Genomic DNA, 13,623 nt, shown 5'->3' on the forward strand with positions numbered 1-13,623 from the left:
ATAAAGTTATCCATCTCATCAGTGGATGAGATGATGATTTGGACGAAGGCAATACCCAAAAAGCAAAGAAAGTAAACGAGGAAAGCTATAAAGATGATGAGGCCAAAGATGATGAAGATCTTAGAGAAACTAAGGAGGTCAAACGAGATGAAATGATAAAAGGATGAATCTTCTCGTATCATCATCGTATTGGAAGAGGTAGGGTATCGATCTAGGTGATGAGGGTCATGGATGGGCAATGGGACGATGAGGGTGATGGATTAAAATAAAAAATGTTAATAACGAATAAAGTAAAAATGTTACTGGACATAAGGATGAAAGGCGAGGAACTATCGTATCGAGGTAAGAGATAATTTTGATTTCTTAGAAAATTAAAAAAGCTTTGCTCAAAAAATAAAAAAAAAATGATTTTTATTTTTATTTTTATTTTTTTTGAAATTTTGACCAAAAAAAAAAGAAAGAACGTGGTTCAAAAGTGGGGTCAAATATTGCATGCGGTAGGGGCTCCACCAACCCACGAATCATAGCCTAGAATCCGCCGGTCACGGGCGTGGTGCGTCCAAACTGGCGCGGGGTCCACGCGAAATCACACGCGTTTCGTGCTCTTTCTTCGTAGACCGCCTCTCCGAGTAAAGTCAAACCGACGGCGATGGCGCTGGGGAACAGCCGCCCTTTAGAACGTGGCATCGATGTGTACCGTAGATCTGGCATGTGCGGGCATGATCGTACTTTTGCCAGCAGCATCGAGACCCTTTACGTAACTTTCGTTCCTCAGCTGCTCGCAGTTGGACTGCCGACTCTGACAGCGATGCTATCCGCACAACCCCCTCCAACTTTGTTCCCCCGGTGAATTACCAACCACGGTTCTGCGCAGGTTCGTGCACTGGGCTAGACATGGGATCAAATCATTAAATTCCAATTCGAATTAAAATCTTAATTCCCTATTTTCTTGGGTTTTTTATGCGCGATTTTTCTTCAATCACAATACTTTGATTAACTTACTACCATTAAATGACCAAATTATGTTTTCAAATCATATATTTATCGATTTATTTCTCTATTATTTATTCAGCCGGACCAAGTCAGACAGTGAGGGGAGGTGAGCACACCGCGAGTTACTAGCGTTGGCCATTAAATTGACGGCTACTAAGCTGGAGGTCGAACAGTGTCCGGCTTCGCCCTCCGTCTTTGCGCCATCCTGCGCCTCCCCACCGTCCTCCGAGTCCCGTCGGCCGGCGCAGGCGATCGCCTTCGGTCTAAGAGTTCCTCTCGAGGTAGGAATCTTCCCCCCCCCCCCCCCCCCCCCCTTCAAGGCTTCTTTCTTTTCGTGGGAATTCTACACCATGAGTTCGGTGTTCCAGTTATTTCTGCTCGTCTTGGTCGATTTGCGATGCGATCAATCTTTTGACGGTCCCAATCTTCCGAATTTTGGGACTCTGTGGATCTTGCCTCACCGCAACTTCTGTTGGATGTAGATTTGGGTTATCGCCTGTTGATCTTAGCTCCCTTTGTGTCGGATAATAAGTAGATCGGAACAAGGAAGTGTCAGATTGAAGCCATAGACAAATTGTCGCAGCATCCCATTTCTGGGCAGACCAAGATGATAATAACCTAGTGTTGCCGTACGCTATCTTCCTTTTGGGGTGCAACTTTTCCCAATTTATGGAGATATCCTAATTCTTGGAATTGTGTGTTATTACCAAATAAGAGAATTTGAAGAAATACGTTTGGTATCGTGGAGGTGGTTTCTCTGTATCTCTGTAATTTATCACCTATGGCAACAATATATTTTAATACAAACGAATGGCGATGCAGAGGAAATCAAAATGCTTTCAGACTTCACAAGTCATATTTGTCAAATTAGGAATTGTGTCATCAGCCTATTCGTGATGTAATGATTGCAAAAAGGATAAATTACTGAAATTTAGACAACTGGGAATTCATCTCTTTGATCTGGTAAAACTTCAGTACTATTATTTTTTTGTTTTTCTTATTTTTCTTAATTGGTGTAGGCAGAAGTTAATGGATAAAAGACTGAGGAGTTTCCACGATGCCTTATTTTGCATCTCCTCTTTTTCGTTTGATTAACATAAACTAGAATTGAGTTCCCTACTGTTTATTTGTGATCAAATGAAAATTGGTTAGACCCTTTGTGTCCAATGAATAAAAAAACTGCACAGTTGTGAATAGTACCTTTATGACTCTGATTTTAAAAGATTCTTGCAGTTTTCCTTTAGAAATACCATCTAACTTATTGTCATTTATTCAGCTGTTTGTCTAAAATTTATATCAGTTACTTTCGTCGTCGAGAAAAGTTTTGGCTGCAGGAGTTTTTTTCTTGTTAATTGCTCTTTATATGCATAACCAAACCTGTCATTGTATAAGGTTTCTAGAAAAAAAATTTCTTCTACAATATTCTATAAGTGACAAATAGGCCTTAGATCTAGAATTAACAAAAGATTGGTATGAGCATGAGATGACATCAACAATCAGTTTGCTACCATTAAATTACATTTCAAGATACATTTTTCTTGGTGGCATGGAGTCAATGCAAGAAGTTGCTACCTCACTTATCCCTTTCTTCTTGGTTACGAAATGTAAACATATTGTCATCTTTGTAAAAGCAAAAGGTTGCAATCGCAGGTGGGATTAAGGATGAAAAAATAGCCTTGTTGATATCCAGGTTTGCAATTTCGTGTACCAGTACTATACCTGTCAGGCTTTGGACCGGACATCGGGTTTCAAAAAAATTCCTAAAAAGAAGTTAAAATAACAAAAGAAGGAAAATACCCAGTATAGAGCTTGTACCGCCCTGTATAGGGATACAGGGCGGGACAAGGGCTTGCACCACCAGTAGAGGTCTGTATCAGGCATTCTGCCCAGTTTGGTCCATGTATAGGCAACTTGTCGGACCTATCAATACCGGCCATAGCAAAATGTACCAAGTGTTATTGCAAACCTTGGTTGATATCTTTTCAATCTTTCACTTATTGTTCATGCTACTAGATGACCTAGACAAAAGCTGGGATTTGGAACTCCAATAACTTAGCTATCATCTGGACTTGATGGAAGTAGTTTAAATGTAAGGAAAAACAAGTGGAAATTATATGCACTTGATGCCTTATGTGAAATAATAGTGTCAAGAACATAAATCTATTGCTTTGGATCATGAATCGGAACATTTAGTTTGACTGTCACCCTCAAATTATGATGTAATAATCAAGAATGTGGAGTAAAATGTACAGTATTAGTTTAGGCTGTTTCCGATGGCATGTAATCCAACTGCCAATAATTATATATTTTCACTAATGAAATAAAATTATATAAACTAGGGATGATAATCTTGTACACCGAGGTGCCTCTTGTTTTGTTTTATGGAGCATCAACTATGGTTTTAAGGTTTGGTTTTATTTTGGTATTTAAGCATTTGCCTTGGTCCTCTGCAAGCATTTCTTTTTTCCTTTGTATGAACCTTGAATTACTTCCATGTTAACTACCCTAATTTTGGTTACACTCTTGTTGCATTGCATTTTTCCATGTTTAACTAATATAGATTATTTGCCATCCAATATAAATCCATTTAAGTTGTTGTCATTCCCATGAGTGATGTTGCTAGCTGGATTTCTCTTTTCGAATAACAGGTTCTTGTAAGTAGCAAGTCTGTTTGCTATTGGTTGGAGTACATTAGCAGAAAAATAATGTCGTGCTTTGGGTGCTGTGAAGAGGATAATATTCATCGAACTACTGTCAGCGGTGGTCCTTATGTAACAAACTATACAACAGGTAAGGATAGTTTAGATGGTTGCTAATGTTTGTTGTCTCAAGTAATATTCCAAAGCAAATTTAATTTCCATTTTTTGTACATCTATAGCGTTAGTTCATTTTTTCTCACCCTTAGTGATATGCTTTTTAGTTCTGAATTTGAATGACACTTTGCAGGAAATGATGGACCATATCATGCTGCAAACCCTCCTCCTAAAGGTGTTCAAACTGTTAGACCTCAGCCTATTGCAGTCCCAGCCATTCCTGTAGAGGAAATAAGGGAAGTCACAAAGAATTTTGGCGATGAAGCTTTAATTGGGGAGGGCTCGTTCGGTAGAGTGTATTTTGCTGTTCTCAGAAATGGTAGAAGCACAGCTATAAAAAAGTTAGACTCAAGCAAGCAGCCAGACCAAGAATTTTTAGCACAGGTTCAAATATTGATCCTACTCCTAGTACTTTTCCAGGTTGGATTTCCATGCTCATGTGAAGGACTTTTACAGGTTTCCATGGTGTCGAGGCTGAAGCATGAGAATGTCGTGGAGTTAGTTGGTTACTGTGTTGACGGAAATCTCCGTCTATTAGCATATGAGTTTGCTACCATGGGATCTCTTCATGATATTCTTCATGGTATGAATCTTATCCAAGTTGTAACTATCAGTAATTCCGATGTTGAAGCTTGAGGTGATTCATTGTGATGTAATATGCAATATAATAGCTCATAGATTTTAATTTCTGAGTGAACTAATGTCAATTGAATGAACAGAATATACACCTTGTTATATTTGGTATGCTTCTTTTCTTGTATAATATTCCCTAACTCCACGCCAATCTCAAATCCAAATTTTGTACTGAAAAGAATGGTGAATGAATATTGAACCATTCCACGTAAGACCTCTCAATAGGCATCCTTAGCCACATGCCTGGTAAAATCAACAGAAATTGACACCTTGTCCATGCCTTCCTGTAAATGCTAGTTGACATGGACCTTCATTGAATTCTTTGTCTCTCCTTGAGATAGACATGAGCCATACCTGAATTGAGGAATGGACTGGCACTAAACCTTTAGTGAATCAAGGCATGGATTGGCACTAAGCATGCATGACATTATCATATACATATTACAGCATATACATGCATAAATGGGCATCCATTTTAAACACCCCATTTGCATGCCCATCTGAATGATTCATCTTTTATTTGTAACACTTCCACAGTTGCACTATGTTTTTGTACATAATTTACTTCTCATGATTGCCTTTATTTGTGCAATTTGCTTGTATTCACTTTATTCATATCCTTTTGCTATGTGATCGTATACAGGGAGAAAAGGGGTTAAAGGAGCACAACCGGGTCCAGTGTTGTCATGGCAACAAAGAGTGAAGATTGCTGTAGGAGCAGCAAAAGGACTTGAATACCTACACGAGAAAGCTCAACCTCATATTATTCATCGTGACATAAAGTCCAGCAATGTTCTGCTCTTTGATGATGATGTTGCAAAGATAGCTGACTTTGACCTATCAAATCAGGCTCCTGACATGGCTGCTCGTCTTCATTCTACTAGAGTTCTGGGGACATTTGGTTATCATGCACCAGAGTAAGTTTGTTGATTTTTGACACAGATACTGATCATGATATTTTTATTTTTCGCACCAGAAGAACTAAAAGACAGATGCATGTAAACTTGATCACATAAATTTGGTGTTGTATGCATCTTCACAATCAGAATTCTATCGATTAGCTGTTTACTGGAGATTGCAGGTATGCGATGACTGGTCAACTTAGCTCTAAGAGTGATGTGTATAGCTTTGGTGTTGTTCTATTGGAGCTTTTGACTGGCCGCAAACCTGTGGACCATACTTTACCAAGAGGACAGCAAAGTCTTGTGACTTGGGTAAAACTATTTCTTCTTGTATTTCATATATTTGGTTGAGTGATATTCTAAAAGCAGACAAGATTGATTCATTCTTTAGCTTCTTCATTGAAATGAGTGATAACATTCTGTAGCTTACCAATTGACATATTGAACTTGTTCAGGCAACGCCAAGGCTCAGCGAAGACAAGGTAAGGCAATGTATTGACTCAAGGCTAGGTGGAGATTATCCCCCAAAAGCAGTTGCAAAGGTAATCATCAAGGAACCTACTTGCCCTACTTCTTCTGACCAGTCCTTTCACTACTCTGAATAATTCTTGGTCTGTTAATACCTTACAAAGCCCAATATTGGCACTTGGATGTGTTGAGACTGCCCAATTATGCTTCATCCGCTATGCAATCTATATGCAATGATGTAGCAAATAACTTGTTTGTTGGAAGTTTTATAAGGATCAACAACCTCATTTAGCTCTGCGTGAATCATGTCCCAACTTGATTATGCTTATTTTTCAAAAAAAGACCATCGTGCTTGAGGCAAAGATTGTATTACAAAGTTATTTCCCATTTCACTTTGCGTGGTTGGAAGAGTGACTGCGAAAAGGATTTTATTCGACTTTTAATGTGTCTTCATTTTATGTAAACAGTTTGCTGCAGTGGCTGCCTTGTGTGTGCAATATGAAGCTGATTTCAGGCCAAACATGAGTATCGTAGTCAAAGCACTACAACCCCTGCTGAACACTCGGTCTGGCCACCCTGGTGAAGGCCCCGGACTGTGAACCCGCATTCTCTGAGCTTTGCCCTATGCCCCCTTTGAGTGCAGTGCTGACCTGTAGATTATATATATTTGTTCCACAACAAGTCATTCATTTGGAACCTCTTGTAGTTTGAATCTCCTTTTGCAATCAAAGAGATTTGTTAGTTTGTGGTTTGTCCCTAAAATCTCGGCTTGTAACCGCCTGTGCTACATATTTCTTTTGTTCTCTGTGGTGAATGATCAGTTCTTATGTAGCAGGAAATCCCCTGACAAGGATATTGGTGTTGAAGTTACCTAGTCAAAAGCTTAAATCTAATTGCAGTCGATCTATCCATCTGATGAATGATCCAATGAGTGAATCAAGGACTAGAACAGAAATTATTAGTGAAAAAGCTATTGTCGGCAATAAGATTGTTGTTGTTTGGAATTTGTGCTCTCCAGAGATGATGTCCAGTACGAGAAGTTTGCATAAATCTTGGATTTAGAATTTAAGTTTTTTTTTTGTTAATAAACAAAAAAATAAAAAGCCATGGATCATTTCTTTTTCTTCTTTTGTTGATTTTCTCATAGTTCAGATTGGTTAGCACATCACACAGGAGAAAGAATATTCAAGCTTGTAATATCTAATCAAGAAAGAGTTTGGATTTGTTCTAAGAAAGAGTGAAAATGAATTACAAGAATTTATTTTTATTTTTTTCCTGATCTCCATACATCTGTTTGTGATCGATCGGTAATTGAAGGATGAATGAATTATTAATGCTAAAATGTTTTTGATATATCTATCCTCTCAAAGTTTGAAATTAGCCTATTTGTTCAAGAAAATTTTAATATGGCATATATAACGTTAATATGGCATATATATATATATATATATATATATATATATATATATATATATATATATATATATATATATATATATATATATATATATATATATATGTGTGTGTGTGTGTGTGTGTCTCTTTGTGTGTATATGTATATATATATACATACATATACATATACACACACACACACACATATATATATATATATATATATATATATGCAATTTTGCCTCTGTTAATATTGTCTAAGCCTCACATCACCTTTTTGCACTTAAAAATGGTGCAAATTATGGTTCATTCAAGCACTCAATTTCTACAATCAACTACACAGAGACTCAATTATCAAGGGAGATTCAAGCTTCATTGTGACATCATGATATTTATCTTAAAGAAGACATGGTTTAGTTTGTAATCACCACAGCATCTCTCAGTCACAATCACATTCATGGATTAGTACTTTTTACAATTGCTGAAACTATATGCTGTACATACCTGCATGACTGATGACACAAATATCCTAATACACTCCAAAACCTAATACTGAGAAACCAATAAAAGAAATTCCTTGGTTTTTCCTGGTGCTCTTGCTTTGAATTCAAGCCAAAGCCAATGCCCACTAAAGCAACAATCAATGAAAAGAAGAAAAAAAAAAAGCAGCATAAATAGTTTCTCTCCAATCATTTTTCGCCGTTGCCTTTTTTTCTGTTGGATTTAAAATCAGGCTTGGTTTTTGTGTCAGAATTCTTCCTTTGTAATTCAACTTCTATTTCCCCAGCTCTCTCGTGTCGATGCTTTTGGTCCTGTTAAATTTCCAAGAATTTGTTAAAATTCACATCATAAAAGGTTATGTTAAATGTGGAGTTTATTGAATTGACATGAATATGGACATGACCAACACAAAATACAGTCAACAATATCACAACTGCCAGGTAATACATCTCACAGCTTTGAAATGAATTTACAAACAAAAGATGCAGTCAAGAATAGCAGAAGACAGTAAAGATGACGTTACACCCAAAACAGTAAACCTCAGAATGCAATTGGATCATACAATTTTTTTCTAAACCAAGCAAAACTATAGCTACTGGCATATAGCAAGTCTCATTTGCACTGTTCCAGCTTAGCTTACATTTTCTTTTTATAAAGCAACTCTAGATTTCTTAACAACCATCAAGGTCAATATGCATAGAATTTGATGAACAGAAGGCTATATCACAGAGCAGTCATCTCAGCATTAACTCAATTATTTATGGAGAGATGATCCAGGACAGTGAAAGATTGTGAAAACATTATTGTGACCTTAAAAACATAAGGTCACAATAATTTAGTATTACCAGGAGGATTATTAGATGATGCAGCAAGTTTAGTTGCTAAAACTTAGAAAAATTACCATGAAAAATGCGTCAAATGGAAGGTGTGGCTTCTGGGCTAGCATAAATATATTTTGAACCGAGTATTAGTGTATGCTACTTCTCCATCCAAAGCCGTGATTTAAAATTTTATGTTGCACTAGCGACTTCTTATCTTGTATTGCCTAGATAAAAGTCTACACATACAGAGAAGCTGTTGAATACAAAAAATATAAATGAGTTAAGTTTTAGTCAAGACAACCATGTCCAAGAATGTGTTACAAAATTCTTGATAACATGACTTCCTATACAATTATTTATGGTTTATAATAGGCCACTGAATATTCAACCAAGAGATTGAAAAGCGAACCTGATGTGGTCTAGGGTTATCAGGTTCCAGCATCTGGACAACTCGGCCCATTGTTGGTCTCTTCTCTGAATCTGGATCGACACACCTCAATGCGGTCAAAAGTGCCTTTTTAAGAGCTTTAGTAGATGGTCTAGTAACAATGCCTGGATCTACCACTTCTTCTGAACGGCGGTTGCCAATCATCCATTTAAGCCAGTCAACAAGATTTACCTGCAATCATGGGATGAAAAGATGTTTTTAAGATGTGGAAACTTGTGGGGGGAAAATGCTGGACATTGGTGAGTACATTTTGCAAGAGAGTTCCCATGCTTTTGATGGAGATCTTGATGGTCTAGCTTGAGTTGAGAGTTCCTGTATATGTTTCATTTTTTTAAAATATTTAATGACCTACCTATGATGTGAGTTCAAGATTGAATTCACAAGGAGACTATGATCAAACTAATCCAAGATTGAATTATGTAAATTCAAGATATACCATGGCAAGATAATTAAGACCAAATTACCATTGTAGAAATTTTTGACATTTTAGGTGGTTTCTAGGTGTGAGATATTTTCAAGGCATGAATAGATCTCTACAGTAGACATCATACACTTTGGATAAAAATCCTCATCATATATGCTTAATACAGGGCTTGCTTACAGACAACAGATTAAAAGAATACTAAATCAGGTGCTCTTCTTACAATTTACAATTAAAAAAACTTATTAAAGGAAAATAAGGAGATATCAACATGGACTAGAAAATATATAACTAAAAATATCAGGACATACTGATAGAAACCAACACTTTCCCAGAAGCTTATAAAATTAGCATCGACAAGCCAGGTCAGGAATGGACAATTGATGTCCACTAAAGCACCAGAAGTTTATAGTTCTTTTGCAGTTGTGCACTTGTGCATGTTGAGAGTCAAAAACTTGAAATTAGCACTGGAGGATGATCATTGTTGCTCTTTTGTTTGTATTTGTGATGGTTGTGAATGAAGAAAGTTTTTGAAACATAACCAGCCAATCTTTAAAACTTCTTTGCAAATTAATGTTTTTAAGGTGCTTAAAATGGCTGCACTAGTAAAAGATTATCCCTTGGACAAGCTGCTGATAAAAATAATATTATTTGGACATCTAAACCCTGAAATTGAATTTTAATATTGTCTTAGCTGCCAGAAGTTTTCGTACCTCATCAGGAGGACGACGATAGTCAACTGGATCCCTCCCAGTAATGGCCTCCAAGAAAACAATGCCAAAGCTGTAGATGTCACTCTTTTCATTAAGAAATCCAGTATTCGCATATTCCGGTGCCACATATCTGCAAATATAGTGCAATAACAATGACACTGGCTCACATTTTTATTGCACTATGCCTTGAAATTAAATGAGAAAATCAAACAATCCGACAGATTCAAGTTGCACAATGTTTCAGCTAAATATTTACCCAAAAGTACCCATCACTCGAGTAGCAATATGGCTTTTCCCAGCACCCAGCAGCTTTGCTAAACCAAAGTCAGACACTTTGGCATTGAAATCTTCATCAATCAATATGTTACTGGACTTGATATCCCGATGCACTACTTTTGGTTCAACGGCATCGTGTAAATAGGCCAGGCTGTTAAAGTACATCTTTAGATCAACCAACCAAAAAACAAAACCTACTCTCAGAAGAGATAAAATATTTATCATGGACAAGGCATATTCATATATAGGATGCAGAGGTTAATTCAAAAAGTATCCTGGACTTGTATAGGTAATAACAAAATGTACTTCAAGTTAGAAACATATGCATACACTGAGTTGATTTTCAGAATGGAGTACTAATCATTGCCAAAAGACTCAAATTCATCAAGATCCAGAGAACAAAAAATGCCCTTCAACTATAAGTGTAAATTTGGAAAAATGTGAGAGCAAGTTTCAGATGATTCACTTACGCTTTAGCTGTTCCCAAAATAATCTTCATACGAGCATCCCAAGTGAGAGAACCCTGCTCCCGCATGGCCCCATGAAGCCACTGCTCAAGATTTCCATTATTGACATATTCATAAACCAGCATCCTGATGGTTTTTAGGCAGCATGAAATAAATGGCTCAGAATATGGAGTATAGCATCACATGTTAAAAAAAATCTGGAAAAACTTAGGCAGCAAAGGGAAAAAAAAGGGATGACTATGAGCAACTGTTCATGGAGGAAAAAATATATCTTAGATGCACTTGGTTTATTTCTATGTTTCAGTGCCAAATAGTTAAAGCTAGTGGAAGTTACAGCTTTAAAAGAGCATAAAAGTTTGACATTAAAGGATAGTGCACCTTTGAGTGCCTTCCACACAGTATCCAAGGAGCCGAACTAAGTTCTTGTGACGAACATGACCAATGGCCTCAACTTCAACTCTAAATTCTTTCTCTGCTTGGCCTCTAGAATCCATGAAAAAAAAAAAAGAATTGTCAAAATCACACCCTTGAAAGAGAACTGCAAAATTACCTACATCAAGTGTGTGAAACTTACAAATTGTTGAGGAGTCTCTTGATTGCTACTGGAGTTCCATTGACCAGCTGCCCACGATAAACAATGCCGTAACCACCCTCCCCAAGAACATTGTCCTTGGAAAACCAGTTGGTCGCAATTTGTAAATCCCTTAGGGTAAACCAATGACCCCAACCTAGGTGAGAGAACTCCGGAAGGCCTGCAAACTGTGAAGGAGCAACCAAAGGGTGAGCAGAATGTTGTCTATTAACATCAACTATCCCTGTGCTTCCCGCTTCAGCAGACTTGGAGCTTGAATCTTTCTCAACATAACGAAATGAGTCAGAGTCACTGTTGCTGTCACCATGTTCCAATTTGCTTATGTCTGCACCCTTATTTGAGTCATTATCACTATAGCCATCATAAATTCTGAGAAGAGCAGAGTCATCTTTTATCGATTTCTCAACTGGAACTTCCTTAATATCTCTTGAAAATGCAGGTATCTGAGTGGTGGGCAGGTAACCTGAAGCCCTTCGATACCTTCTCCGGTTTTGAATCCAGACACACATCACTAGCAATAATAGTGCACAAAACAAGAGAACTCCGAAACTGATACCGATTATCTCCCACATTTTAAGACCAAAAGGACCTATCTTTTGAGATAGGTGTTCAGCAAGAGCAGTGTTGGGTGATGACATATTTCTGAAGGCACACTCCCTATAAGAAATGGAAATAACATGATATTAGTGAAACAGAAGACTTTGATGCAAAAGGAACTTTTGAATGAATGCCAGAAATGACCAAAAATAAATCTCCAGTTTCATTTTAGACAAAAAGAAAGGGACTCCATTACAAGAAGTCAGAGCAACATCAATTGGACATGTAAAGATAAAACAATGACTACAACCGTATATAGAAATCCTAAAAGAATAGAGAGAACCTCTCTATCCTGCAACATCTCTCATAACAGCTTAAGATGGGAAAGGATAACGAAATCAAAAGCCAAAAATTTCGTAGCAAATGCATCAAATTTCGGAACACCTGCACTAAATTTTCACACCAAATTCAGTAAGATCAAATGGATAACAAAGATCGTGGCAAATCGGAAGAAGAAACTCATTACACGCACATCTAGATCATCAAATTCTACCACAAGAAGCAAATGAAGAACACCTTGTGGTGATAAATTCTAAGAAAATTAAAAAAGATTTATTTTCTCCCCAATTGCTTCTCCCAATCAAGTCAGGCCACACATCTACCGTTCTAATGCAACGATCAGAAACTGTTTCTGTAATCACCAGCAGCATGCGTAGATTCCAATTTCAGAACCCTTGCGACACCCAAACCAATCCAAAAAAGCAATTCGATACACATCCTACCTCCAAAATCTGACCTTTAGTCACGCCACTTTCAATCCGCGGAGCAACAACCATCCCCCTTCGCCTCGCCCGCTGCCTCTTATACCTCCCCCGCTCCACCGCAAGCAAGACCTGTACGCGACCGACGCCGGCCCCACCCAGCACAGGCGAAGCTACAAGACCATTTCCGAGGGCCAGCAAGGAGATCGCACGGTAGTCGGTGGGTGGCAAGGGGGGCTCCCACGGTTGGTGCGGCCGCAATGGGCCCTTCTCCTCGACCCGCGGCAGGGGGTGGCGGTATATGACGCAGTGTCGGCAGCGACAGCAGCAGCGGCGGCCGAAACGGCGAGGCCATGAGACAAACGAGCGGCCCCCACTCACCTTCTCCGCTACCATTTGCCATGAGACAAACGGGTGTGGAAGTGGGTCGCGGACAGGGGTAGGTGGCGACATAAAGAACACCGTATACCCCAATCGTATGTACGTATACATATGTAACGTTATGTGGGCAAGAATGCGATGACATATAACGCCTAATTCTTTGGGAATACAAAGATGTCTCGAAGAGAAGAATTCTTTGGCCATTATGAGATCATATAACGCCTAATTCACCACTCATATATGTATGTATGTATGTATGTCATACGATTACGAAGCAAATTTAGAGGTGCAAAATGACAGGTAAAATAAACAACCTGTGAGTGGTCGGGGAGGGTGGGCCCCTTTTTTTACGTGGGACAATCTTATTAACATTAAAGAAAAACCCAAATCCGTTATCCATCACATAGTGGTGGGTCCCACTTAAAATAGATTATTATTTTATAATTATTATTATTAGATAAAAGATGAAAAGATTTTTGGGGCTTTCTTTGTAGCACCTAA

At 38.0% G+C, this 13,623-nt stretch overlaps 2 protein-coding genes across 3 annotated transcripts; one reads left to right on the forward strand and one right to left on the reverse strand.

Moving 5' to 3' along the window:
- Window positions 1–1,142: 1,142 nt before the first annotated feature.
- On the forward strand, window positions 1,143–6,571 carry LOC135645826 (pto-interacting protein 1-like). Its single transcript, XM_065164612.1, has 8 exons — window positions 1,143–1,274; window positions 3,642–3,783; window positions 3,940–4,190; window positions 4,263–4,389; window positions 5,083–5,356; window positions 5,521–5,653; window positions 5,797–5,883; window positions 6,277–6,571. Exons 2-8 carry the CDS (start codon window positions 3,699–3,701, stop codon window positions 6,406–6,408), a joined length of 1,089 nt encoding a protein of 362 aa, XP_065020684.1. The 5' UTR covers window positions 1,143–1,274; window positions 3,642–3,698; the 3' UTR covers window positions 6,409–6,571.
- Window positions 6,572–7,616: 1,045 nt separating this feature from the next.
- On the reverse strand, window positions 7,617–13,031 carry LOC135645825 (probable receptor-like protein kinase At5g18500). Of its 2 annotated transcripts, none has more exons than XM_065164610.1 (8): window positions 12,763–13,031; window positions 11,426–12,100; window positions 11,230–11,334; window positions 10,855–10,977; window positions 10,365–10,535; window positions 10,109–10,238; window positions 8,936–9,145; window positions 7,617–8,016 (listed from the first exon to the last, which is right to left on the reverse strand). In XM_065164610.1, the coding sequence occupies exons 2-8, from the start codon at window positions 12,079–12,081 to the stop codon at window positions 7,894–7,896; spliced, it is 1,518 nt and encodes a 505-aa protein (XP_065020682.1). In that variant the 5' UTR covers window positions 12,082–12,100; window positions 12,763–13,031; the 3' UTR covers window positions 7,617–7,893. The 2 variants fall into 2 exon arrangements, with proteins under 2 accessions (XP_065020682.1, XP_065020683.1); XM_065164611.1 differs by having other exon boundaries at window positions 12,777–13,020.
- Between the last annotated feature and the right edge of the window lie 592 nt (window positions 13,032–13,623).

The sequence above is a fragment of the Musa acuminata genome, chromosome BXJ3-8 (assembly GCF_036884655.1).
Source record: "Musa acuminata AAA Group cultivar baxijiao chromosome BXJ3-8, Cavendish_Baxijiao_AAA, whole genome shotgun sequence".
NCBI classification, from domain to species: Eukaryota; Viridiplantae; Streptophyta; class Magnoliopsida; order Zingiberales; family Musaceae; genus Musa; species Musa acuminata.

What these genes read in the sequence shown, in the direction of transcription:
- LOC135645826 (XM_065164612.1), top strand. Translation starts at nt 3,699, where the DNA reads ATGTCGTGCTTTGGGTGCTGTGAAGAGGATAATATTCATCGAACTACT. An exon ending in TGTAACAAACTATACAACAG is followed by an intron (nt 3,784 to 3,939) that starts GTAAGGATAGTT and finishes GACACTTTGCAG; the next exon opens with GAAATGATGGACCATATCAT. An exon ending in ACCAAGAATTTTTAGCACAG is followed by an intron (nt 4,191 to 4,262) that starts GTTCAAATATTG and finishes GGACTTTTACAG; the next exon opens with GTTTCCATGGTGTCGAGGCT.
- LOC135645825 (XM_065164610.1), bottom strand. Translation starts at nt 12,081, where the DNA reads ATGTCATCACCCAACACTGCTCTTGCTGAACACCTATCTCAAAAGATA. An exon ending in TGTGTGGAAGGCACTCAAAG is followed by an intron (nt 10,978 to 11,229) that starts GTGCACTATCCT and finishes AAAAACCATCAG; the next exon opens with GATGCTGGTTTATGAATATG. An exon ending in ATTTTGGGAACAGCTAAAGC is followed by an intron (nt 10,536 to 10,854) that starts GTAAGTGAATCA and finishes GTACTTTAACAG; the next exon opens with CCTGGCCTATTTACACGATG.